The 27,506-nt window shown below is 38.0% G+C and overlaps 1 protein-coding gene across 5 annotated transcripts in view; it reads left to right on the top strand.

The window, feature by feature from the left end:
- Positions 1-27,506, top strand: part of ALPK1 (alpha kinase 1) — a 119,363-nt gene that overhangs the window by 48,685 nt on the left and 43,172 nt on the right. For 4 of the 5 annotated variants that reach the window (XM_072938544.1, XM_072938539.1, XM_072938547.1 and 1 more), the window contains 3 exons: positions 3,706-3,884; positions 14,954-15,133; positions 19,423-19,577. In XM_072938544.1, coding sequence (XP_072794645.1) covers positions 15,013-15,133; positions 19,423-19,577 — 276 coding nt within the window. In that variant the 5' untranslated portion in view covers positions 3,706-3,884; positions 14,954-15,012. The remainder of the gene's footprint in view (positions 1-3,705; positions 3,885-14,953; positions 15,134-19,422; positions 19,578-27,506) is intronic. The other variant, XM_072938533.1, reaches the window with a different exon arrangement.

Here is a 27,506-nt window from a genome sequence, read left to right as displayed (position 1 = left end):
AGTAGACGAATAGCAGCATTTCACATAATTTTGGTAAAAGCAGGTATAGCCTCACTATTTCCTCACAGTTGTAAACTCCGATTTCTCAAGACAATTTTAATAGGGGGCGTGCTTCTTGTGTTTTTATAGACAGAGCTCATTTACGCATGCTAATGGCTTTGAAGTATTTGGTATGATTATTTTTGCACTACATTTAACTTTTTGTTTGTATTTTGCTTAAGATAGCATTAAAATTTGGTTGTGATTTCAAAGCACATACTAACTGGGAAACGCAACAGAGTACCCTAGCAGTGTTTATGATGGGTATGTAGGTGAAATGGGGCCGTGATTGAAAAACACAATGTGTTGTTGTTAACTTTTTAGGCAGACGCTCCAAATGTACTAGTCACTGTGTGGGTTTAATTATAGAACTGGGTGAAGCAGTAGCCTCACTTTAAAGAGCTTACTTCACATTAGGGAGGCCAAAGCCCAGTTTTGTTGGCTGTGTAAAGCAGGGGCTAAGCAGGGTTAAAATAATTTCAGAATAGTCATTTGTGCTTCTCAGAGTTCATCAAAACCATTCCTTTTTGCTTATAGTCCTCAAAACAGAATCTTTTAAAATTTTTTATTATGAAAAACTTCAAATATGTACAAAAGTACTGAGGGCAATATAAGAAATCTATGTACTTTGATTCAGCCTCAACATTTAACAACCTATAGCCAATTTTGCCTAATTTATATCCTCACTTTCTCCATATCTCCATTCCCTACATCTCAGATTTATATAATTTCATCTGTAAATATTTCAGAATGTTTCCCTAAAAGATTGAGCTCTTTTTTTTTTAACATACCACAGTACTGTTACCTCACCTTAAAAATTAAGATTCCTTAATATCATTTACTGTGACAATTATTATCAGTCAGGAAATCACCACTCCTTTTTTTTTTTAAAGGAACTTAATATTTGGCTCTCATGTTCCAAATGAGTTATTTTGCTTCCATGACACAAAGGTTTCATTCTTTCATAATGATTTTCATTGTGATGTATGTGGATGTGTTTTGTGGTATGTGTTAGTATCTTCCTAGAATGTGAATTTATCATCTTATTGAAAAATAAAAATCGAATCATTATTCTACTCCTACCTTATCTTCATTGATTCATTTGGATAAGTGTTTTCCAAACTTATTAGCTTCAAATGAAATTATATGTGAAAGGCCCCAGTAGAACATGGATGGAAATGAAACTGCTCTGTGGCCATGCTGCTGACCACTCACATGGCCCGTTCTTCCCCGTGTGGGGTTTGGCAGGTTTTCGTATGTGAATGCTTTTTTAATAAATGTATACCATTTTGCCATTTTGATTTCAGGGCAGGCAAATTGCTGTGTGAAGTAGTATAAAGAAGAAGAATGGATTTCATGCATAGCCAATATGACCAAAAAAGACAGTGCTTAACTTTTAAGTTTGCTACCATTAAAATATTTCACCTAAAGTAATTAAAATGTTTATTGTAATCAGAAAAATCTACTGTGCTCATGAATAATGACCCCACTTCTCAGTTGGCTATACTGGGGCCTCCTGGGAGGAGATGTATTTGCTCCCTGTCAGGATTAATCTATAAATGTAATCACCACTTAGACCTCATCAGTTCTTTCCTTTCTCTTCATTGGTCCCCCTGGAATTATATTACTGCTTGAATAAGGTCAAATTAGGATACCTTTTACCAAGAAAAAACAGAGCAGTTATTATTTCAGTGCTTTAAAATTTGAGAGTGAAGCCTGTTTCTTTTAAACAGACTGGATTATACTTTTCTGTCATAGAATCAATAGTCTACCAAAATAATATATCTTTTTTTCCCCAGTGTTTTTATTGGTTTCTTCCCCACAAAAGCCAAGACATAGAGTGATCTCATGTAAAACCACAGTGGACTGATGTTCAAAATCTTGTGTCTGATTCTTGCAGATAATCCCACCAAGTTGCTATTTGAACTTGGACAAATCACTGAACTTCTGACTTTATCTTCAGATTGGCAGCATATTACTTGCTACCTTCCTCATTGTAATCTTATAAAAGTAAAATAATCAAGCCAAATCTATTTCTTTTTGTCAATATGTATTATGAAATGCCTTTTCTTCTCTAATTGTGGAAAGGGTAGAATGAATTCTCTAACTTGTCTACATTTAAGTAAATTCATCCTTGGGTCAGAATGTTGCTTTGGAATTTTTTGCAAGTTGAATCATATACTCACTTTATTTCCCCAATGAGGTCTTTGAGGGTTTATTTTGTTTCTTGGTAATCTTCAAAAGTTTGAAATACAGTATATAAGGGATACTCAATAAATGCTTAGCTAACCATCCAGGAGTTTGCAAATATAGTCAGTTTGTATTAATTTATATTTTAAACCTCTAAGTTAGCTATTAAAGCCAAGCGTTAAGGAAACAGTAGGAAAAAAATTTTTTTGCCAGTAATAGAGTATGTAAAAAAGCTCATGTGTTTCACTTGCCTTTTTTGGTTTACTCATTTTTTAAAAATTCTCTGTATCACTGTTAATTCTATACTGGCAAATATTCCTTCATTAGCTAAAAGCAAAGAATAGAATTAACACCAAGTCTCAGATCTCTGTCCTCTTTATTAGAGAAAAGAGAAAATGGGAGTTCTTCCGCTTGAGGAGCTACCAAAGAAAGTGAGTGGACTGGCTCAAAACCAATCAAGTTATCCCTCAAATCAGGTGATTGACGTTCTGGGCACACTTGCTCCATGACCGAGTGGCATTTTACTCAGTGGTAGAACTCTTATAGAAAGCATAGAATCCTGAAATTATAAAACTCTTCTCATTTTCCAAGCCAGCCTGATGAAGTGAGGGCCTCCGGGTCTCTGCAGGCACAGAGAGCAAAGTAGGCCTGGTTTTCTGCTTGAGCCTTTCTGGCTAAGACAAGCCATGTCGAGGACTCTGTTTTTATATATGCGGTGGGATGCTTCGGAGCCCTGTCAAGAGCTAAGTAAACAAAATGTTAAACATGCTAACTTTCCTCTGTAGACACTTCTTGTTCCTTTATCATCACGCAGAAGTAGTAAAATACTGCTGTAAACTCCTCTCCTAAAGAGCTCCTGGCGGCTGGGCTTAACTTGGTTGTCACTGTATTGAGGTAGTTTGGTGTGTGTAACGTTTGTCCCACTGATTGACACGTTTGACTTTGGGCCCTCAGAGTGTGTGGATATCCGAGTTGTTCTCCATCACAGTCGCTTGCCACTAGAGGAAACGTGAGTTCGCACTTGTTCCTAGGCCAGTAGGAGGCTCCCTGCCAAGACCCATCAGTTGCTGGTGACATGCACACGCTGTGTGAATCACACGGCCACATGGTGGACTTTTATTATGTCCACCCAGGAGCGTGGTCTGCCAATCCCCAGGCCAGAGGCCCACCCCCGGGCGCCTTTGACATTTCAAGTATAAAATAAATAAAGAGCTTTGTATGTGTCTCAGGACGAAGAAGAAGATGAGGGGTTGAGGGTGTTTCTGTCTGATCTGTAATCCGATGGGCCCTCTTCCCCTTAGCTGCTTCAGGGCTCTTTTCTGACACCACAGACAGAGGCGCGGCTCAGGGCTGGAGGCAAACAGCTGATTAAACCAAGTTGGCTGGGTTTAAGGGTTTTTATAAAAAGCAAATAAAATTCACATCTTTTTTTCCTGAAAATGTCTGACTGGTCATAACATTTCAATTCTCTTACAGCATTTCTATTCATTAATTAAATGTGGATCTGGAAAATTATTTAGGGCATAATTCCACTGTAACATGGCTTTATATTGGGAAAAAATATCAAGAACCTGAAGACTGCACAGCCAAGCAATTTTCTTTCTCAAAACCATAAATGCTAATGAAGCCAACAAGGAAATCAAATCCCAAAAGAGGTAAAGTAAAGAGAAATTGGGTGACTCTTTAAAAAAATAAAACTTTATTTCTTGGAAATGTTATCAAAAACAGTAACTGATACCTATCAAGCACTAATTACATGCTAGGTAATATTCTTTGTGTTTTACATATATTAACTCAATTGATCCTTTTAAAACTCTGAGAGATTGGCGGGGAGGGGGTTTAGCTCAGTGGTAGAGTGCATGCCTTGCATGCATTAGGTCCTGAGTTCAATCCCCAGTCATTATTTTAAAAATAGTAATAAAGAAAGAAAAACAAAAGTTAAAAAAAAAAACTCTGTGAGATTGGTCCTATTATTACCCCCTTTTTTTACAGATAAGGAAACTGAGGTATAATTTGCCTTAGGCTGCTCAGCTAGCAAGTAGCAGAACTAAAATTGAAACCCAAGAACCCTGACTGCAAAGTGCAATAGTGCTTCACTTGGCTGCCTACTGAAGACTTAAACAGAAAAACTGCAGTACCTTCATTTTTCTGCTCCAAGAATTTCAGAGCCCCGCTCATCCCTTTTCTCCAGTACAGATTGCTCCTTTGTGGCGTATCTCTAACTTCAAAATCTACATGATTCCTCGTAAAATAACTCTTTTGGCCGCGGGAATTATAGATACAGATTTGAAAATATTTTGTTGCAAAATTAACCTTAATCTCCACATTTACTGGCCTCATCAAAAGTATATGATGCTTTACAGCCCTGGCAATTTTATATCATAGTATGTTTCATGCCATTTCCATATACATACTGCACCATCACCTGGACTTTCTTCCTATTCCATCCCTGGAGACAGCCAGCAGCTTTGCCATTCTGACTCTGTAGGTATAAACGGAACATTTCGGTTGCCTCATCCACCTCAGCACAGACTACTCCATTTCTTCTTTTAAAGAAATTTCTCTTTTAAAAGAGAACTGTTTCTTTTCTAGCAAATTACACCTGCTATGTTTTTCTACAGAACTCTAATATCTATTTAAAGGGGAAGCAAAGTGTATTTTGAGGACAAGTCAGAACCCCAGATGAATTCTTATCCTGATCTTTGCTTGGAGCTTTGGGCAAGCTACTCAACCTCCTCCTGCCTCTTCACCCCCTCTTCATGGCTCAAATTATTTACCTAGAGTTTGGGGAGACAATATCTGCCTCCCACAGGATATGCCTCAGACTGAAAGCCCTGCAAAGTTTATAAAATACTTTTTCCTATTCTATGAATGGCTCCCAGTGTCATGGCAGCTCTGGATTTGGGGACATATGGAGTCAGTATATGGGAATGCTGTTCTCTTAGTTGGGGTGCAGAAATACAAAGAAAACTCTCCTAGAAGGACCATTTGGAAGTCATAAGCACAGGAGCCTCGAGCAGGACCAGATGGCAGGCCTGACTCACCTTGACCTGAGATGTCGCTCTTCCAGCCATGGGGCTAGGCTAATAGTTCATCAGATGTCACCATGGCTGATGGAGTAGGTAACTGTAGCTGGGGAGTATGAGCAGCAGACCCTGCAACAATGGCCTTTTCTTTTTCCCCTTCTTTCTTCCTGAGGCCGGCAGGTAACCTGTTTGTGACCCGGAACATTCTCATTGCACTTTCCTGCGCAGTCAAGTTTGATAAACACATTCAGCTGCAGGGGAACTGGAGAGAATGGGGCACAAGAGCAAGAGAGAAAGAGGGACGAGGCAGCTTTGGCCTCCAACTACCTATTTTAACAAGGTGTGGCCCTCTAGCTGGAAATCTTGCTATTAAAGAGCCATAGCAAAGAACTTCATTTTCACTTACAGAATTTTCTAAAATCTATTTACTTTTTTAAAAAATTCACAGCAGACTCCTTCATTTTCTTTATAAAGGGAATGAAAAATGAATTGAATTTCTTGGCAATCAGTGTTTGTTAAACTAATGGTTCAAACTGCCTGTCTCATCAGTTATTTCAATAGCCTATCCTTACTCCTGGCTTCCCAATGATCTCTTTAAAATGCCTGCTCATTTCATTCCCCAACTAGATTTCTTTTCTTCTCTTCTGTCTTCAACTATTTCAGATCCTACCCTTGAGAAATCTTCCTGTGCAAGTGCCCCTCCGTGCTCTGAAGTGCTGTCTTTTACTGTCTTTCAATGAAATCACTGGCTCCAGCCCTAAGGGCAGGCAGGAACTGACTTATTACCTATGCAATATTCCTAGACTTGGGTTTCCATTTTATTGTTTTTAATTTTTTTCCTTAAATGTCAAATAGGTATCAAAAATTAGAAAATGAGTATAATATACGCAGAACACAATTAGTATCTATAGATCAAGCAACCAGTTTAAGTAAAAGAACCCTTCACTTTCTTTGAAATCTCCTGTGTCTGTACAGCTACCTCCCATCTTCTTCACTTTCCCCTCAGTGAATCCACTATTCTGAATTTTTAGTTTATGTTCCCTTACTTTTCTTTGTAATTTTACCTTATATATTTGTATCCTATATTAGTATGTTGTTTAGCTATGAATGTTTGTAAATTATATGCATGTACTCATCTGTGACTTCCTTTTTATAGTTCTAAGATTCATCCATGTTGTTATATGTAACTGTAATTCATTCATTTGCTTATTCTATTCTAGTGTATAAATATACCTGTTTTCTAATTCATTCTCCTGCTGATGGATATATGAATTGTTCCCTTTTGTTAATTTACAAACTATTACCAGCTGTGTCACTGTGAACATTCTTATACATATCCCCTAGACACAAGTCCAAAAGCTTTCATAAACTAGAGTATATGCCTGAGAGTGGACACAGGGTCATAGTATGTGCATCTTCGATTTTACTGGGTAGTACCAAACTGGTGGATGAGAAAAGCTAATACTGACTGTTCTTGACAACTGTTATCCAACTTAAATTTTTTTTTCCTATAAGGAAGTTGTGCATGTTCTTTCATTGTGGTTTAATTACCCTAATGAGGTTGTTCATTGGCCATTCATGTTTCCTTGTGTGAAGTGTCTGTTCAAGTTTTCTGCTCATTCTTTTTCTACTACGTGGTTGGTCCTTTTCTCATTGATTTACAGGCATTCTTTACATATTCTGGATAGAAATCCTTTGTCAGTTAACATATGTTACAAATACTTTCTCCTAGTTTGTTATTTGTCTTTTCACTTTCTTTTCGATGTCTTTTTCCCAATCAGAAGTTCATCTTTCCAATTAATTATATCAATCTTTTCCTTTACGACTGGCCTTTATTTTTTCACAAGTATTTAAGAAATTCTTTCCTAACCAAAAGTGATAAAGATACTCTCTTCTAGGTATTCTCTTTTGGAAGTTGAATGGTTTTGTCTTTCACATTTAGGTCTTTAATCTGACTTGCATTGATTTTTAAAAAAATTAACTCAAATTATATTGAGCTCTGTAATAAATCAGGTTTTCATACGTACGTGGGTCTTTTGCTGGACTCCTGATTTTATTTGGAAGATCAGTTTGTCTATACTACTGCCAATAATTTTTGTATCATTTAATATAATTTAATATTAATTATTGATGTCTGATGTGACACCCTTCTCCTCCCTTGTTTTTTTTTGTTAGGAGTATCTTGATTATTCTTAAACTTTGTTCTCACACATACATTTTAGAACTCTTGTAAGGTTGTGCACAAAGATAAACAAACACACACACAGCTGTTTGTTTTGATTAGAATTGCATTAAAGATACAGGTTAATTTGGTGAAATTGATGTCTTGATAATACTGAATTTTCCAGGCCACTAGCATGGGATATCTCTTCATGTATTTAGATTTTTATTAATGTCTTTCAATAAAGTAAGTTTTATAATTTTTCTCTAAAAGTCTTGCATATTTATTGTTATCATTATTCTTAGATATTCTCTATGTACACATATATCTTATTTTTATTTACATACTTCATACCATTGTAAATGATATATTTTTATTAAATTACATTTTTAGCTATATAAAGTGATGCTTTAGTTTCTACTAATGCTTTTTGCCTTAAAGTCTGTTTTATCTGATATTAATATAGCTATATCAGCTTTCTTTTAGTTTGTATTTTTCTAGTATATCTTTTTCCATCTTATTTTAATGTTTCTATATTCTTATTCTTTAACTAAATTCATGTAGCTATTTTTTTAATCTAGTCTATATCATTTTACTATAGCATTTATTTCATTTATATTTATTGGAAGTATTGATATGTTTTTGTTCCACTTTGACTGAATTCCATACATTTTGATATGTAAAATTATTATTCCATTATATTATTTTCTAATTTCCATAGTAAAGACTTCTTTGACTTGTGAGTCATTTAGAAGTATATTTCTTAATTTTCTTTTTTTCTTGCCTTCTTTTAGATTGGCTTTTTCTTTTTTTCCCTTCTAGTAGTTTCAGAGATGTATGTTTTATTTCAATTTTTTAAGGGTTACCTTAGAAATTTTGTCAGTGTCAAAGTTAATGTCTCCACTCCTGACCAACTCAAGGATCTTAGAAAATTTTAATATCAATCACTCTACTCCTGACATACATTGCTGTTTGTGTTTGTCTGTATATTTTTCTATTTTTTTATCCCATAAAACATTGTTGTAGATTTGTACAATGTTTGTTTATGATTAACCAATAACTTACCACTTTATTGCTTGTTGCTTATCCTTGAATCTCAGGGCCTTCATCTATGATCACTTTCCTTCTGTCTAAAGTACATACTATACATGTATGTTTGGTAAAGAGTTGTTGATGTTTATTTTAAAATATTTTAATTTTGCAGGGTTTCCCCTCCTAGCATATTAAAGATAGCCTTTCACTATCTTCTAGTTTCCATTGTTGCTTTAGGTAGCCATCTAAAAATTCAGTCTTATTTTTTTAAGGTAATCTGTCTTTTCTCTCTGTTCGTTTTAAAGATCTTCTTTATGTCTTTTGTGTTAACCTAGTTTCACTGTGATGTTTCTAGGTGTGGATTTTTATTTATTTATTCTGCTTGAAGATAATGGGAATTTTAATTACTGTCTTTCTGCTAGTCTAAAAGTTGTTAGTCATTACCTCTCCAAATTTCTTCTGCTTCCTCCACTTCTTCCCATCTAAGACTCTGAACAGACATATGTTAGAGCTTTCCTGTCAAGCTTCTGTGTTTCTTAATCTCTCTTGTATTTTCCATCCCTTTGTCTTTTTCTGTTGCGTTCTAGGTGATATGTTCTGATGTATCATTCAGTTCAAAAATTCTATCTTTAGCCAGAGCTAATATTTTATCAAATATATCCAATTCATTGAATTTAAACATTTTAATTATGTTTTTTGTTTCTAGAAATGTTATTTGATTCTACTTCAATCTTCTTGTACCTTTTTATAGTTTCTTATTTTTTATTCATACACTCAACATATACTTTCAGTTCTTAAACGTGTATATTTTATAGTCTCTATCTGATAATTCCACTATTTAAAGTTTTTGTGGGTCTGACTTTACTGTCTGTTGTTTCTGCTTTCATTCTTTGTTTCTTTCTACCTTATGTACTTTGTGAGCTATGACCAGGAGTTTATATTTCTTTTATAGGTGAGAATTCTTTGAAACTTGGATCAAAATCAGATTCCTTTAGAGAAGATTATATTTCATTCCACCAGTTGCCTGAGAAAACCACCAACCTAGGATCAATTTTAAATAACTTATTTAAAAATAATTATCAAGAAGAGGTTTTGTGGACCTGTGGCTTCAAATTCTCAAGGCAAAAATTTTTGTTCTCCAGGAAGCAGCATGTTTTGCCATAGAAAGTTTTCCTAGAGATAGAGAAAGAAGATGAGAATATATTTTTAGCCCACCCCTACAGTAAAGGTGCATCCTTTTAGGGTCTCAGTTTTATGCAGGGGACAGTCTCCCCTTGTACTTCCCATGTGGGTAAGCCTTTGATTTTATTTCCTACCGTCTTATGCTCTAAGATAGTGAAAACCAGTTTTAGCTCACAATGTTAGGCAGATACACTCAAGGCAAAGACTAGATTCTGTGTTATCTTTCTGAGTTCCAGCTTTTACTCGATTTTTATCTTCTGAGTAATCCTTCCTTTCTTGCCATTTCATTGATTCATTTTAGAGGTTTTAACATGCTTTTCTAGCATTTTTAGTTGTTTTCAGCAGGAGTGTTGGTTTGGGCATATAGTCTTACATACTGCTAGATATAGAAATCTACCCTTTAGGCTTTTGGTGACTTAGAAGTTACCTTTTTATGCAGTTTTAAAATGCTAACAAACAGCTGTCATCCAAAAGTATCCAACCAAACTCCATAGTTGTATTACTCTCCAATTAGTTTTTCTCCTTTTATTTACCCATTTCCACCACTAATCAGTACAAGAGGTAATATAGTCAGAGTTGGTGTATGGGGTTGCTCAGGAGAGGGTGAGAGGCTGGGAAAGGCTGCATTGTCATTGCTGGAGCCAGACTGGAGAAGTGTATTCTGATTATTCTGTGTTGGAGACCAGAATACATTTTCTCCTAAAAACAATATGATAAATACTTTTGAATGTAGATGAAAAAGTATTGTTAGCATAAGTATTCATGTGCATATGAATTAAATGAGCTCTGTAAACTTGCTTGTAAATTTAACCAACTATTAATTGAATTCCAACAAAGATAATTTAAATTGAACATTTGGAATACAGTCATGTGTGATATGCTCTGTATAGTTCATTTTAAATATATTGATATGTTAGTCCTCTAATTACATTATAAGCTCCCTGAGAGTACAGACCATCTCTTTTACTTCTTTCTGCTTCCCGACATCTTCAAGCCTAAGGATTCACACTAGTTGGCTGGTGGATTATTATTGAGGTGGCAGCCAGTAGACCATGGAATACCTTTGGAGTTCTTTTATTTTCCCTAATTTATCCCCTAAAGAGGTACTGATTATCCAGTGAAAAAGGGTCAAACACAAATGCCAAAAGAAATGGGGCTTTGAATAATTCACTGACTTGCTTATTTTTAATGATGGCCAACTTGCCAATTATTCTATAACTCAGCCACGCAGCTAAATTCTCAGTCATCAACAGAGCTAAAGCATCCATATGCAAAAATCAAACACAGAATGTATGAACACATGACCAATAGGCTATGTGTGCATGTGTACTTTAGAGTATATGATTCTAACTTTGTGGGGTACCTGTTATTCTAGAGATACCTGTTTGCATGCTTGATTGCTTTTTCTGGCCTATTTCTATTTGATTTTTAAGAAAAAAATATATGGGGGATATTAAAATAGAAAAAACAATTCATAGGTTACTAAATATTTAGAAATAGCACTTTTCCAATTTAGAAATAATGTATAGCTCACAGAGTACCATAGTTCAGGGGGACAAAAATTGATATGTGTTGTAATTGAAAATGATTCTTTTATAAATGAAGCTGACCAAAATTTCCAGTGGGACTGTTGCCTGAAGGAAAATTTCCTGGGCTCCAGCCTCTGTTATGCCTAACAATGAACCATACAAGTGTAGACAGATGGTTGGATTCCAAAGTGTTTCTCATGTTACAGTATTTTCTTCCTATTGTCTCTCCTGAATTCTACAGGGAAAGAGGAAAATGCTATAACTTTCAAAATATATAAAGAATATCTTTAGTAACAGGTAATAAACATTAATTATCTTGGAAGTCTCTTCCTTTTTTAGACATGCTTTCTTGGTTAAAATCTGATTGCTTTTGTTGGACAGTATGATTTATCATCCTTACTAGGTTTATTGCTAGAAATAGAAGATGTATTTATGCCTTTTCTCATCTATGTTCCCTGTCTCAAAGTATGGTAACATTGTCCATTCAGTTTTGAGCTATGGAGAGGCAGAAATCTGGGACTCATGCTTAAGACCTTTCATATCCATCCAACACCAGTACTGCATCCACTCCCTAAACAGTTCTCAAATCTGTCCAATTTTCTGTATCTCTGATACTATCTCTCTGGTCCAAAGACCTGATATCTCTCACCTGAATTATTGCAATAAGTACCTAACTGATCTACCTGCAGTCACCCTCTTCCTCCCTGCCCCCAGTACACAAACTACAGTTAAAGCAGAACGATCTTTCCCAAATGCAAACCTGGTTGTGTTCCTACTGCTACTAGTAGTTTTCTGTGACTCTTAGGGCAAACAAATAATTCCTTACCTGGCACATACGGCCCTGCACAGTCCCTGCTTACCTGTTGAGCATCACTTCGTATCAACTTTCTCCTTTTATTTCTAGTGCAGCCAACCTCTTTCATTCGCTCTCTGTTTTCTTCTATATTATGGCGCTTCACTACCATTTTAACTTCATTAAGCGCTGTTCCTCTTTCAGAGCTTAAGTCAGGCATCACATCTTCAGGGGAGCCCCCCTTGACCTGCCCTAGCCTTACCCAAATGATTAGGTCAAGTCCTGTTGTTTGCTCTCACAAAACCACGTATCTTATCTTTCTTTCACAGCACTTAGACAAAAGGAAGAGATTTATGATCCTGTGCATCAGGAATTGGGGTTTCAAGTGAGGAAACAAAAGCAAAGAAGGATATTTATTTAGTAATCAGCCTTTAAGATTCAAATCAACACTTCTAAACCACAGAGAAAAGTGTATATAAAAATTTTGTACTTACAGATTCTGAAAAGAGCCAGGAATTTTTCTGTAAATAAATATCAGATATTCTTTTGCAATAGGCAACCTGGTCTATCTAAACTGCTGCTGAGTATGTAAGTTAAGACCTGAAAAGATTTTAACAAATACTCACAACCGATCTCCTCAAAATATGGATGAGAAAAATTAATCTCCGAGGTCTTACAAGTAGTTGATGGTAGAGAATGAAGTGGAATTAGTTGCTGAGCACTATTATGTATACTAGTTTTCCTATTTCTAAGTCTTCTTTTCTTTGCTACATACTGTCTCTGCTTAAAGTATAAACAGAAACAAAGAAATTAAATTACATCTTAATTTGTCAATAAAATGGAAGACTACTGTCTACCCTAAGAGGATAATATAGCACTAATAAAACATTACTGTAAGCCTTTAGACAAAAGGGTGATGTGCTATTAAAATTATACTATAGTTTTATCTCTTTGTACATGAGCTCTTTATATTTTATTACACCTCTTCTTCTATATGAAGTCTTAAAAAACAGATCTTTGGAAAGAGAACCCCCTTCTTGCTTTAATTTAGGACTTAAAGAAAAGTGAGTGTCCTACTCACCTGTAACTCATTCCAAGCAAATTTGTTTTTAATCTTCTTCTCTACGAGATGCATTTTTCAATCTCCATACTAACTTCCCATTATAACCACCATCTCCCTTTTCCAAGGAATGGTGGAAATGGAATATCATTGCTCCACGGCCTCTTTTTCACTCTAGTCCACTAATTAGCTCTCTGACCAGCCCATAGTGTTTAGTTGTTTTCATAGAAAGACAAGCTAATGGCCAGCTTGTACCGCAAAATATTGACTTATAAACACTTGAGCTAAAAGGGAGATTGAAAATCATTTTGATCAACAACCCAATCCATGCAGGAATACTTTCTAGAAACATCTTAAACAGAAAAAGGATTAAATTTGTATTTATGTTTAAATGCTTCCAGTAACTGATTCTTCATGAACTCCCTATGTGAATGCTCTTTCAGGTAACAAGAATGTTGTATGAAGAACCCTTCTTGTGTTACTCATCATCAGATATGTGATTGTTTTAATGAAACTGCTTTGGCAGTTCTGTGTCATGTATCTCGTGTGTGTGTGTATATGTGCGCGTGTGTGTGTGCGTGTGTGTGTGCATTTTAAAACCTAAAGCATAGAGAGTATACAGACTTTTTTGTATTTTTCATGCAAAAATACAAAATTTAGATTACATAGTTAGCTCATCTGTCATTTTCTGTTCCTGTTAAGTCATAAAATAGAAAAAAGATAGAAAAAAATGCTTTCTTACTATTTCAAATTCAAAACAAACTTCTTAAAGCAAGGAGGCTATTGAGTAGTAGAGAACATTTTTCCGAACAGCAACACAATAATTCACTGCTTTAGTATTTTTGATGATTACTAAAGCAGTCAGTTGTTGTGTTGCATGGATCTGCTAGGAGACAGAAGGAGAAGAGTCATCCGTATGTCTGTTGTACTTTCTTCCTTTTCAGATTCTCTTGCTTTGGTGATAACATTCCCTACAAGAGTGTCCCCAGATGCAGGTCCACTGTCTATTCTGGCAAACTCAAAAAGAGAATAACTTCCTTTGTTTTGTTTACAATGTGCATTCTTTAATAGAAGGAAAACAAACAGAAAGATTTGTTAATCAGGTGACTTTCTGGTATTTATTTGTCAGGCATTTTTGTACTGTCAGTGAGTTATTACGTTCTTGAAATTACCTAGACTGCATTAGTTCATTATAATATACTCGTATTTACATAAGAAATCTCTCAACTGTATATATGTTAAATGGGATCTAAGTAGATCCATTCATCCATGTAATAGATCCATCCATATGATAGATCTAGGAAATTGGGTTTTCTGGGATGTCATTTCTCTGTTTTATTTGGCAGTGTGCCTGGCAGTGAAGAGCTTTAAATTTGGCATCTGTCATTGCCTATTTTGGTCCAAATTATATAATGCTAAATACCATAAGGACTACTGCACAGGGGAAATCAGCAGTGGATTATGAGCGTAGTAAACTTCATATTACCATGTGCTTCTGTCTGAATATTAGAACTGTTAGCCAGATGCTTCCTGTAGACTTCCAGAGAGGCAGAAAGTGTGGTGCCGCTGGGATCCAGAGGCTGTGAAGTATGCAGAAGATATATAAATCATAGGATATATTCATTTCATTTGGCTCCATGTGACTTCGCTGACTTCACTGTGGGTGACTGGGGTCCGCAGCAGGACCCTCTCCCTTCTGCTCTCTGATGCCTTCGAGGTGCTGCCCATCCAGAGCAGGCCCTGCAGTAATTTCACACACTCCCCTAATAAAGTCCTCGGGGGCTGTCATGTATTTTCATGCATTTTCTCTATTATCCCTCCCTGCTTGAGTCTTACAGATAATTGATGATGCTTCAGTTAATCATCTTTCCCCCTCTTTTGTTCACCAGGTACCTCAGCCTTGAAGGGGCTCTTTTATTGAGAATCAATGTCTTCTCCTAGGTAATTGATCACCGTAGACGCAGGGACACTCGACTCATCATCAAGGGAGGGGAATCATCATGAATAATCAAAAAGCTGTAGCTGCACTACTACAAGAGTGCAAGCAAGTGCTGGACCAGCTCTTGTTGGAGGCGTCAGATGTGTCGGAGGAGGACAAGAGGGAGGACCAGCGGTGCAGAGGTGAGATCCCAATGGGAGGCACTGGGGGGAGTGGGGAGCAGCAGGTTTGCTCTCCTCTCCCCTGCCTGAACGGCACGTTCTCATCTCTGCCCTATTTTTCTTCTCTTGGCAGATGACCACCGAGAAATGAGTGGATTTCTAGGGCATGAATGGGACATGGGCTGCGGGCGGACGGGCCAGGGAGGAAGCCTACTTTGTTGCAGTGAATTGCTGTCAGTTCTAATTTTAAGCTTCAATAAACATGAGGCTACAAGAAACAGTTTAGTTCAAGAAGAACAAAGGGTCCAAGTGGGCTGGTGCACGTAAATTTCAATTATTAAAAAATTGAAGCCACTTCTGAATGGTGGCACCTACTTTTTTTTCAAACTAGGCTTTTGTGCTTCATCAGTTTCCATAGACTTCCACAGTTTCCACAAATATGTCATCTCATCAGTCCCATCTCTCTGTTTTGATGATCAGTATATTTCTCATGTTGTATTTACATGCCATTTGTAAAATAAATCCACTAATACTGATAAATACTTATTGTATCATTATCAGGGTGTAAGAATTCGGCTTTTTTGCTCATTCATAGCTTGTGCCATTGACAGTTTTAGGTGAGTCATTGGGAAATTTTCAGTCACAAAGTCTAGAAAGTTAGAAGGTTAAAGCAATTCTCATTTCTTTTTTAGCCAGTTTTGGAGAGGCAACCTTCTTCCCTTAGATTTCTTTTTAGCATTCAAATAATTTTCCTTCATTTCTATCAGTGTGTCCTTTTTATGTGCTTTTAATATTTTTCTTTCTATTTTTAGTGATTTGCTATCCCTTACAGAAATAAGATTCCTGTATAAAATGCACAGTCCCCATCTCTTTTGTTGTTGATTATGTAATGGGGAAAAGTTCTGGGAGAGTCTTTCCCCTGTCTTCTTGTACATAGGCACATACATTTTTACAGGGGAACATTTAGGTGCCTTTAGAAGTCTAATTTTTTGTAGCCTGTCATCTGTACTCTTTTCAAGATAAAATACCCCATATCTAGTTGCTTCACAACCTTAGTTTGTGTTTTCCTTCTTTACTAGTCAGATACATCAGTGTGTGACCTTGCTCGCTCCAGTGCTGGTCCTAGTTCTCCCTGGGGGCAGTGTGTTGTGTTCTGTTATTTCTCCTGAAGTTTTTTTCTTGTCCTTTTACTACATCGTGTCCTTTGTCTCTTCAGCCTAAATTCCTTTAAGCTTTGTGTTCTCCCTAGTAAAGACTCTGAGCCCCCAATTGGGAAGCATTTTCTTTTTCTTTTTCTCCCCAAGTAGCACAGAATAGGAGAAATAATCAGTTTAGTTCCAGATAAGGCAAATCACGACTGCAAAATCACTGCATTAGCCATGGCCCTTCAGGTAAGCTGCTTGGGAAGTGAGTGATCAGAGAGGAGGAGGAGGCTACTGCTCCATCAGGCGCTGACTGCTGGGGATGGCTGAATCCTATAAACCAGTTAGGGAGGAACCCTGTGCTGAGCCATTGACAGACTCAGCATTTGCCCATCACCACTGCCTGCTGCAAGGCCCACTCGAGCGCCACAGCCCACTCGAGCGCCACTGGTGAGGCTGGATGCAGTCTGAACGCAGAGCTGTCCCTCGACAGGTGGTTTCAGAGAAGCTCTAGCTTGCGAGTTGGGCCGCCACCACCACCGATGTCGTCACCCGCATGTGCTCCAAGAGAAAGGCATTAGTACAGGGTCACTTAAGGCGACAGGGCCAGCCAACAGACTCGAACATGAACACTGTGGTTTTTATCCTTTTCCCTCCTCCTCTCAGCCCCATCCTTTTCCCTCAGAAGTTGTCCTAGTCAGCATGGATGACTAGCCCAAGCAACTCCCCTGAGATGAGATAGAGAAGGAACTGAAATCCAAACAGAGATACATTTTTAAAACATATTTTAGACGCATCTTACATTTCAGGACTTTCCACGCTGTGGCATGATCTGTAGGAAAAGGGTGGTACAAAGAGGCAAAAATGATGTGTAAAATATAGATTTTTCTCCATCATCATGAAGAAATTTTGAAAATATTTAAAGCTTTTCAGTGCCAAAACATAATGAAATTCTCTGAAACCAGAAATCACATTTCTCTTCTCATTTAACTACTCCTTTGATTCCTGAGTTTGACACTCATAGACAGAGTGTCCAAATAATTTATCAGTCATGCTGGACTACTTTTGAGAGTGAAGAAGAGTGCTGTTGATAAGTACACTATGACTACATAAGACTGCCCTAAGCAAACAAAACTGAATAGTCATCCTATTTGTGACTATTTAGAAATATCATTTCAGAAGTTTTCTCTATATATATATTGGAAATGTTTTCAGAGGTCAAAATTATGTCAATGGTGGTAGGAGGAGATTGTGACCACGTAGGTCTCCAACCCCATGGTTGTGCCTTTGTTGAGGGGGTGTTGTCATACAGTGGGTGGACAGTAGTTCTGGGTTGCTGAATGGGGTGGTGGACGAGAGTGGGGGGCAGTGTTTTCAGTGTGATATTTGTAAGTCATCCTTAGTCGTCAGTTCAGATCATTCACTGGCATGGCCCATGCATTAGCCTCTCAATGCCAAGCAGTCCTTCCCCATTGGGAGACTTTTTTACGTTTGTCCAGTTGGTGGCAAGGACATAAAAAGGCATTAGGAACCAAGACAGATTTACATTTCCTTCCTTCTCTTCTTTTTCTACTCTTTCTGTCACACCTCTTTTGTCCTATTTAGCATGTCTCATGTAAACATAAGACTGATCCTTCTTTTAATCATCATTGTGTGTTTTACAGAAGTGGTAAGACATGATGCCTGTCTTCAGGGAACTGGCAGTCCACAGCACAGTGAGAGGGCAGGTGTGGCTAGAGAGCAGTGGCGTGAACACTGAAAGGAGCATGCACCTGTGGGTTTGGGAGCACTTACAAGGGGCATCTCAATTCACTGGGAGATCATGGCAGGCTGATGAGAAGTGGCAGAGTTTGCATTGAATGCTGAAATGAAGTCAGTGGGCCTGAACTTGGCCATGAAGCAATTGAGGGAGGGCAGTGCAAACAGGGAGGACAGGATGTGCAAAAGGAGCAAAGAATTTTGTGTAGAGCAATGGCCTGGTCAATCTTGTTTTTAGCAAACTGGGGGTCAACAATGCAGAAGATGAAGTGGATGGGGCAAGATAGGAAACAATGATTCAAACAATAATTACTGATAATTAAAAGGAGAAGATTCATCTTAGGATTCACAGAATTTGATAACTAGTTAGATTCGGTGAGGACGAGGGAGCAAAACTTCTGGGTTTCAGACTTGGGTGACTCAGTGAATGGTAGTAGCATTTATCAAAATAGAACATAGAGAGAGAAACACATATTTAGAGAAAAGGTGATGAGTTCAGTTTTAGATGTGTTGAGTCTGAGATGTCTGCAAACCAAGCACCTAGAGGTTTATAGCTGGCAGTCATATATCCAGGTCTGTGATCCCTTATTCACAGACGTAGGGGTCACATGTGCTTCAGAATTCAGGATTTTTTCAAATATTAGAAAGAGTAGTGTGGTGCATATACTATCTGTTTATTAGCACTCCAGCAGAAGCTGGGGGCAGCATCTACAATCAAACATTAAAATTTTTAGAGCAAAACTTTGACTAATCTCACCAAGCAGGATAAACAAGATTATAGCCTTTAGTCAATTCAAGTCTGGTTTGGGTGTCAAGCTTAAGAAAAAACCTTCTAGTTTCCAGAGCTTTTGGGGTTTGGGTAGGAGACTGTTAACAACTATAATTAGGTTTGGTGTCCATTAGGAGATTAACTATATCTCCTACTGTGAAACAAGGCCATTTCATAATAAACTGATGTGGGGTTTTATATTCATTGTCTATATTCAAATGTAGTCCACAGTGAAAGTCAGAGGTGAGGTGAGGTCTTAGAGAAGTAAATAAGAATTTGTACAAATTGATTCTCTGCATTACCAGCTGCCACAAGCCCCAAATGCCATTCCACCTCAGTCCCTTTCTCATTTTACAGGGAGAATATTTCCTTCATTCCTTTCTCTAATTCTTCATGCAGAGATAGTCACTGAAGTGCTTTACTTCCTGCTAAAAACCTTTCTTAATGCCTGACTACCCCAGTTTACCTGTAGGGCAAAGTAGTCCAGGGCCACCCCTGACAGATAGCTTTTTGCTCTCAGACCAGCCAGCAAGAGGTAGGGGGAAAAAAAGTTTGCCACTGAGGTGCTTCATCATAACATTGGTAACTCAACAGCCTTTTCTTTGACTGCAATTTCCTTACCTGAACTCTGACCTTTTCAGCTTCACTCCCCAGGGAGTTAAGAACCCTGATCCAGGAGGCAAAGGAAATGAAGTGGCCCTTCGTGCCTGAAAAGTGGCAGTACAAACAAGCCGTGGGCCCAGAGGACAAAACAAATCTGCAGGATGTGATTGGCGCCGGGTTGCAGCAGTTACTGGTAGGAAGAGCCATACCACCTGTTCCTCTGACACCCCTAAGTGAGGCATTTAGCCTCTAAGTGGTCTAATAGATTAAATTTCTCTGAAGCATAGACAGCCATTACCTTTATGGCCAGCTCTGCCAGACTGAGTAAAGTGGGGGGAAAAGCTTTTAGGAAAGCTCCGCTTGCCCGTAAGACCCTCTGTTGGAAAACCAAATCAAGTAAAAGTGAAGAAGGGTGGTCAGTGGGCCCAATGAGAACCTGTCATGCTGAAATATTTGCATATCTTTGGTGGGCCAGAAGCAGTAGTTTTGATTCCACCCTGCCTTATAGCATTTTTCTTTTGACATGCTACTTTCTAAAAGTGAGGCAGATTAAAAAAATTAATTCACCACTGTTACATCAGTGTGACTCTCTGTCTAAGTTATTGGAGTCTGACATGTCCCTTCCCTGAGCCCTGCCTGGAATCCTATTTGTTCCTTTATCTCACTGTGATTCAGGCTGCTTAGAAAGTATCAAGTCAAAGTCATTGACATGAGTTGGCTTATCCCTCAACTCTTGTATTGGAAATTAATCGAATGGGCACCTCCACCCCAGATAGGAGAGAGCCTCAAGAATAACACGTGAACTCAGATCTGAGCTCAGATTTCAGGCTTAAGTTCTGGGGGTGCTACTAGGAGTGCCATTTTCCTTTTTGGTAGCATTTTCCCTCCACGTTCTCTTAGATGATTAGCAAAGAAGAGAGTCTATCAGCTTGTGTTTTTTTTTTTTCTCATCTAAAATATATACATTTGTCTGGAGACCAGGCATTACAAGCAATCGCAGTATCCTAAGAATTTTCTTTTATCAGTTTACATGGGAATGTGTTTTGGGATCATCCCCAAAATAAACATATAGACTTAGTCTTTGTCTATCAAAACAAAAATCCAGGGAAGACCCCCTGATCTATGCACACATAACAGCATCATTGGCGACTTGATAGAAACAGTAACCACCACCCCGCCTTCCACACCAACCCTGCAAGAAAATAAGCAGACTGGGTTAAGCAGACTAAGGACAGCAGGCAAAGAAGAAAAACAAATCCAGTGGTGAGCCAGGGGTTTTAAATAAGTGTGCTTATTATTAGTGGAGAGTAGAATGGACCAAAAACTATAATGTGTATAACACGCTAGGGTTTACAGAATGCTTGCACACGCGTCATCTCATTTAATTCTCAAAATAATGCTCCAGTGATTATTACTGTTATCATCCCCATTTCGCAGGTGAGGAAATTAAGGTGCAGGGAGATTAACTCGCCCAGGGCAACAGACAAGTGAGTGACAGGGCTGTGACTCATGCCCCTTCCTCCATCCCATTCCAGGCTCTCCTCCAGGAAGCCCCAGGGGCTGACCTTGAAAGCACAGGGAGAAGCTGTGAGACTTGCTCACTCTAATCTGAGCGGTAGGCTTCCACAAGAGCTTTAATGTTCTACATCTCAATACGTTAGGCCCTGGCCACATGTGGCTCTTGAGGACCTGAAATGTGACCAGAATGATTGAAGAACTGAATTTTTAGTTTTATTTAATTTTTAAAATGAACTTCTATACAAAGAGCCACGTGTGACTAGGGCTACTATTTTATTGGACAGTGCAGCTCTAAAACAGTGGTGCTTAAGTCAGCTCTCCCAACAACAGCGCTGGCACTACCTGGAAACTTGTTGGAAATTCAGATTCTTAAGCCCTACGCTAGTTTTACCAGATCAAGAATTCTGAGGCTGAGGGTCTAGGAGTCAGCATTACGCAAGCCCTCCAGACAATTCTGATGCATGTTAGAGTTTGAGAACCACTGCTGTGAAAGAGGAGGGTGATGATTGATGGGGAAAGGCAGAGAGCATGAACAAGGGTAGGAGTGGAGAAGGACTTGGAAAGCCCTGTGATGTCCAGCCGGTGGCATGTAAGAACTTTATATAGCGTCCAAGGAAGATGAGAGCAGGATAGCTTCACAGAGGGGGTGACCTCTGCTTCGACCTTTGGAGCTTAGAAAGTTCCTCTGAATTTCCAACGCAGGCTGAGATACGGAGATGCAGCCCATCCCTATAACCAGAGTTTTACTCCTTTGATTCCACCCCCTAATCACCAGATCCCCTTCACTGCTTTCAAAGACGATAGTGATACTGGCTGAAAAGGTGAAAATGGTGTTTTAAAAACTCCAAGTAATGCTGTGTTTGGGAGTTAATGTGAGTTGAGAGACAAGCTCTTCATAGTTTGTTAGACTGTTTCAGGAGGCCATTCATTGTTCCTTCTATATTCACAGAAGTCACAATTAGGGGGAAATAGAGGCACAGAAAATTTAAGAAATTTGTGCCCAGCTCCCAAGATTACTCAGCTGTGAGAATTCATCCATTAGACTACTTTAGGCCCCTAATGTGTTTAACCTGGGAGCTTTTTGAACTCTGGGCATCATTTTCTTTAGCTTACCCAGCAAGCTATAAATTAAGCAACCACACCTCCTAAAGACTCTTAGAATGCTTTTCTATTGTGTCAGACCCCCAGTGCACAATTGCTAAACCACTCTGTTTTGTAAACACGGAGAACCATAGTACCCTGTGAACTCATGTTCCTTGTAATATCTTAGCTTGTCCAAAGTACCTTGAGGAAATTCCATGATTTGTTTTTGTCCCATTATACACTGGTTTCAATATTATACTTTCCTGAAGCTGAATGGCCATGTTTTAATCATCAACTGTGAGATTCTGTTCTCACATAAAAAATAGTTAAAGGCTGCTGAGTTTGTCTTTTCCCTTATCTCTTCTTACAGTTTTTTTTCATGGACCTAAATTTCTATGATTTGTTTTGTCTTGAAATGAATCCTTCCCATAAAAAGTTTCCCCTCCATTTGAAAAATTATCATTGCACTTGGAGTGTAAACACTGTCTTTAAGTAAATTCCACTATTAGAGCAAAGTTAAGCATAGAATTGTGCTGAGTGCCTGATTTGGTAAAAATTAAGAGTCATTTTTAATTACTCTCTTAGGCTGAACCAAGAAAAATCATCTGTGCTTTGTGCTTTGCTTTCTGTTCTCCACAGCCTCCCCCGTTTCCTCCCTCTCCACTCCCCTCTCCTCCTTCCCCATCCCCCCCACACTCCCTACCCCCGATCTTTTCTCCTTTGGTGTGTGGCCACAGACAGAAATTTATGGCAGGGGCCAACCTCCTTTACACTCCACACAAAGCTTGCTGACTTGAGAGAGTTTGTCCGCTCTCTCCCAGAAAAAACACCTGCAGTACGCTCCCCAAGAAACCTGGAGAGATGGGAGATTAATGTGGCTGTAATAGCTGGGCAGTGTTTTTGGTATTATGCCCTCTCCCCAGGTAGATGGGTCTTTTCCGAGATGATACCAATTATTTATTGCTGAAACATCTGTTGATAACTGCAGCTGCCCTTGTGAAACAAAGCATATCACGGGGTCACAGGCTACAGGGACCTAAAATCCAACCTCATGCTAGTTTTAGACTATTCAGTAAACCCCCAAGTCCATGGGTTACCATCATCTTTAATGTCTCATCATGCCATAGAAAATACTTTATAAACACTGCCCTGCCCTGCCCTACAAGCTTTGAAGTATTATTTCATCTTCATCGGTAATTTATATTCCAGCGCCATTGTATTGTGGGAAAAAGAGGGGGAATGTGTTTTGTTTTCCATTTAATTGTATATCGCCTGACACTGTGACCTGTATTATTAGTATTAGTCAGAAAAAGGATTTTCTCCCTCTCTTATTTAAAAATAAAATTTCAAGGGAAAGTAAGTGCTCCTTCAGCTCCTTTCACTCAAAACAATGTTTACACTCTGAGAGGGAAGGATGAAAAGCGCAAGCAATTTTTTTCAAGTGTCAGAGAAGGGCATTTCAGTTTTTGAAAGAGAACAGTAAGGCCCTTATAAATATCATTCAGCAAAACCTTTGATGGATTTTTTCAAAAAGTTTTGAAGGCATTTAGCGTTAGCTTCTGTTTAGCTTGGTTTGAGGCAGGCACAGTAGAGTTCTAACGAGTCAAACCATCCTCACTTGTGGGATGCCAGGGAATGTAGGCACCGGCCTCAATGTGATTGCCAACTTCTGTGATTTCTTCAGTAACTTTCCCACTTCTGAAAAGGACAGTTGCTACATGATTAAAAGAAAATACGAAAAGAGAACTTTTGAAAGGGAGATAAAGAGCATGTTTGGATTTGCATGTCAGTGGCAGTTGCGAGCAGACTGGGTTGCAAGGCCAAGAATGGTTTCATAGACCCTGGTTTTGAGCATTCCCTGCAGATTTGGGGGTCCTGATGCTGGGGTGGACTGGCCTCTCCCCAGCCCACAACATTTCTGTTGGGGGTAGGGAACCAGAATTTAGTGTGGTGCCTCCGTAAGGAGATACACTGTACTCTTTACAGCATGGCTAACTGCAGTACATGGAGATGAAGCAGGCTCAGAATGAGGGTATTTTTTCCATTTCCTTTTAAACTTTTACAACCATGAAAATGGGTAATCTGATAAACTTTATTCAACAAAGCTTTTTTGGAAATACCTGTACTACCTTGCAGTGGTTTGAAGAGAGACCAAAAATAAATAAATAGTTGATTTCTTAGGCTAATACGGTTTAAAAAGCATTTGTGGATGAATAGAGTTGGATAAATTTAGCTTTCAGAATATTTTTTCTAATATGTCTCTTTAGATAATCTAGGTGCCTTTAACTTGTTGATATTTTTATTTTTGAACTACCTGAATGTTAAAAAGTCAAGAATTAAAACATAAATAAACATGAATAAATATATAAGAATTGCTCATTATAAGATTACAGGGCTTTTTTAAATGTCTAGTATGAATGACCTGGGAACAGAGAGGTAGAAAGGGTCTTTAGCAAAAGATAAAGTGTGAATTTATTAGGAAATGAGATGTCAAGTTGAAGAAAGATACGGTGTATGAGCACCAGTCAGAATAGCCATCATTAAAATGTTCACAGACAAAAAAATGCCAGAGAAGGTGTGGAGAAAAAAGAATCCCTCTACAACATTGGTGGGAATGTAAATTGGTGCAGCCACTATGGAGGTTCCTTAAAAAACTAAAAATAGAGTTACCATATGATCAAGCAATCCCACTCCCAAGCATATAGCTAAAGAAAATTCTAATTTGAAAAGATACATGCACCCTAATGTCCATAGCAGCACCATTTACAATAGCCAAGACATGGAATTAACCTAATTGTCCATCGGTAGATGATTGGGTAAAGAAGATGTGGTATATATGCATACACAATGGAATACTACTTAGGCATAAAAAAGAATGAAATAATGCTATCTGCAGCAACATCGATGGACCTAGAGATTATCATACTAAGTAAAATAAGTCATTCAGAGAAAGATAAATATCATATGATATCACTTATATGTGGAATCTAAAAAAAATGACACAAATGAACATTTATTTATGAAACAGAAACAGCCTCATAGACATAGAGAACAAACTTATGATTACCAAAGGAGATGGAGGGGGAGCAATAAATTAGGAGTTTGGGATTTACAGACACAAACTACTATATATAAAGTAGATAAACAACAAGGTCCTACTGTATAGCACAAGGAACTATATTCAGTAGCTTGTAATAACCTATAATGAAAATGAATATGAAAAAAATATATATATACATAACTGAATCACTATGCTGTACACCAGAAACTAACACAGCCTAGTAAATCAACTACTTCAATTAAAAAAAAAAAGATACAGTGTGTGAGGACTAGGTAAGAGGTTGAGATGCTATCCTGGGAACAATAAAATTTCCTCCATGAATAGGCTCTAGGCAAAAAGATGTTCTTAAAAACTAATTTAAAAACAATATATCTCAGGTACCAGTTTTCATATTAGTAATAGAGAATTTAAAAACAGTAAAACATGCTTTTGAAATTATGATTTGTTCAGCAACTGATTTTCTCAAATGAGGTTTTCATCTTTAACTATGTGCTTTAGGGCTTTAATAACTGAAATCTTTTTTGTCAGGATACAAAAAGCAAAGTGAATGCAAACTGTATATTTATTCATTCATTCAGCAAAACTTTACTGAATGTTATCATGTGCCAGGCATTTTATATAAAGCACTGAGAAAAATGCAAAAGAAATAGAAGACCTAGTTCCTGTTTTGGAAAAATTACCAAAATGAAGAGATAGGGCAACCCTTTGTCAAAAACCTGCTTGTTGGAATGGTTCCTCCCATTTATTGACCAGCTAATATGTGGCAGGTACTCAATACATATTCTTCTAATTCCTACAGACTTGACCATATGACCTGACTTACCAGTGAAACGTGATTAGAAGTGACATATGTTAGTCCCAAGCAGAAGCTTTATAAACCATTGTGTAGTTCAGCAATTGAAACTTGTAGTTCAGCAATTGAAAACATCCCCAAATGAAACTTTCCTTTGCCTCATGAACAAGAAAGGGGCTTTCCTCAGGCTGGATCCTAGAAAGGGCAATGTACCTGGAGCAGAGTTTCAGAGTTGAAGCCAAACAGTACCCAATGTGAAATATGAATAACAAAAACTTTGTTGTTAAAGGCATTAAAATTTGAGGGTTATCACAGTTTTACCAAGTGTTATGGGTTGATTTGTCCTCCACCAAAATATATTGGAGTCCTAATCCTCAGTGCCTCAGAATGTGACTTTATTTGAAGATAGGGACATTGCAGAGGTAATTAGTTAAGATGAGGTCATTCTGGAGTAAGGTGAGCCCTTAATCCAGTCTGACGGGTGTCCTTATAAGAAGGTGGCCATGTGAAGACAAAGACATAGGGAGAATGCCATGTCATGACAGAGGCAGAGACAAATTATGCAGCTACAGGACAAGGAATGCAAAGATTTCTGACAATACCAGAAGCTAAGAGAAAGGCATGGAACCTTAGAGAGAGCATGACTCTTCAGACTTCCAGCTTCCAGAACTTTGAAACAATACATCTCTATGTTTTAAGCCACTCATTTGTGGTACTTTGCGTGGCTGCCATAGGAAACTAACATACCGAGTGGAAGCTGTTCATGCACATGTGGAAGATGATGAAGCAAGAAAGCTCTCAAATCACTTCAAGATTCTTAGCATGTGGTCCTATGTCCCTATAGGGAAAAAGGCAAAGTCAAGAGCAGAATTTGTTCAAAAGAACATTTTAACGAAAATCGTTTCTACAAGAAAAAAAAAGTAGGTTCTAGTACCTACTGTGTTATTTCATCCCTAAATATGATTGGAGAAGATAGACTGGAGAAAACATCATTCTTCCTACTTCATTCCGTTTTGACCTATGGTACAACAGTCCACTAAACATCTCCATTTGTATGTCCCAGATATGTCAAGTCCAGTAGGTCCAAACCTTAACTCATCTCCCAACTCCTTCTCCCTCCACCAATCAGATTTTGTCCTCCAATGATTACAGTATCATTAAATGGTACCATGGACCACCCCGTTATGCAAATCAATACTTACTAATCATCTTTATCTTCCTTTTTGACCCTTGTATCTCATTGGTTATCAAACCCTACTAATTTTCCTCTTAAATGTTGCTTGTATGCATTTTCCTTTCTTCAACCCTATTGCAACTATAATGGTTCAGACCCTATCATCTCTTTCCTAGAGTATGTCCAACTCTTCACCCTATCTCTAGTCATGTCCCCAGTATCAGTAAGGATAGTAAGGTTATGCTGTGGAAAAAAAATCCAAACAAACTAAAAAATCTTAGGGATTTAAAGCAATTAAGATCTGTTCCTTCCTGTTGCTACATGTCCATCTGATGGAGTGTGGAGGGAGAAATCTCAGCTTTTTGTCACTCTCTCAGGGACCCAGCTTGATGGAATACTTACCATTTAGAATTTTGCTGATTGCCAGGCAAGGGGAAGGGGAAATTGGAACTTGCTCAGTGGCTCTTAAATACCTTCGCACAGAGGTGACCAT

This window comes from Vicugna pacos, chromosome 2, assembly GCF_048564905.1.
Source record: "Vicugna pacos chromosome 2, VicPac4, whole genome shotgun sequence".
NCBI classification, from domain to species: domain Eukaryota; kingdom Metazoa; phylum Chordata; class Mammalia; order Artiodactyla; family Camelidae; genus Vicugna; species Vicugna pacos.
The sequence above is the reverse complement of the archived record's forward strand: the minus strand, read 5'-3'. Positions and strand labels throughout refer to the sequence as shown.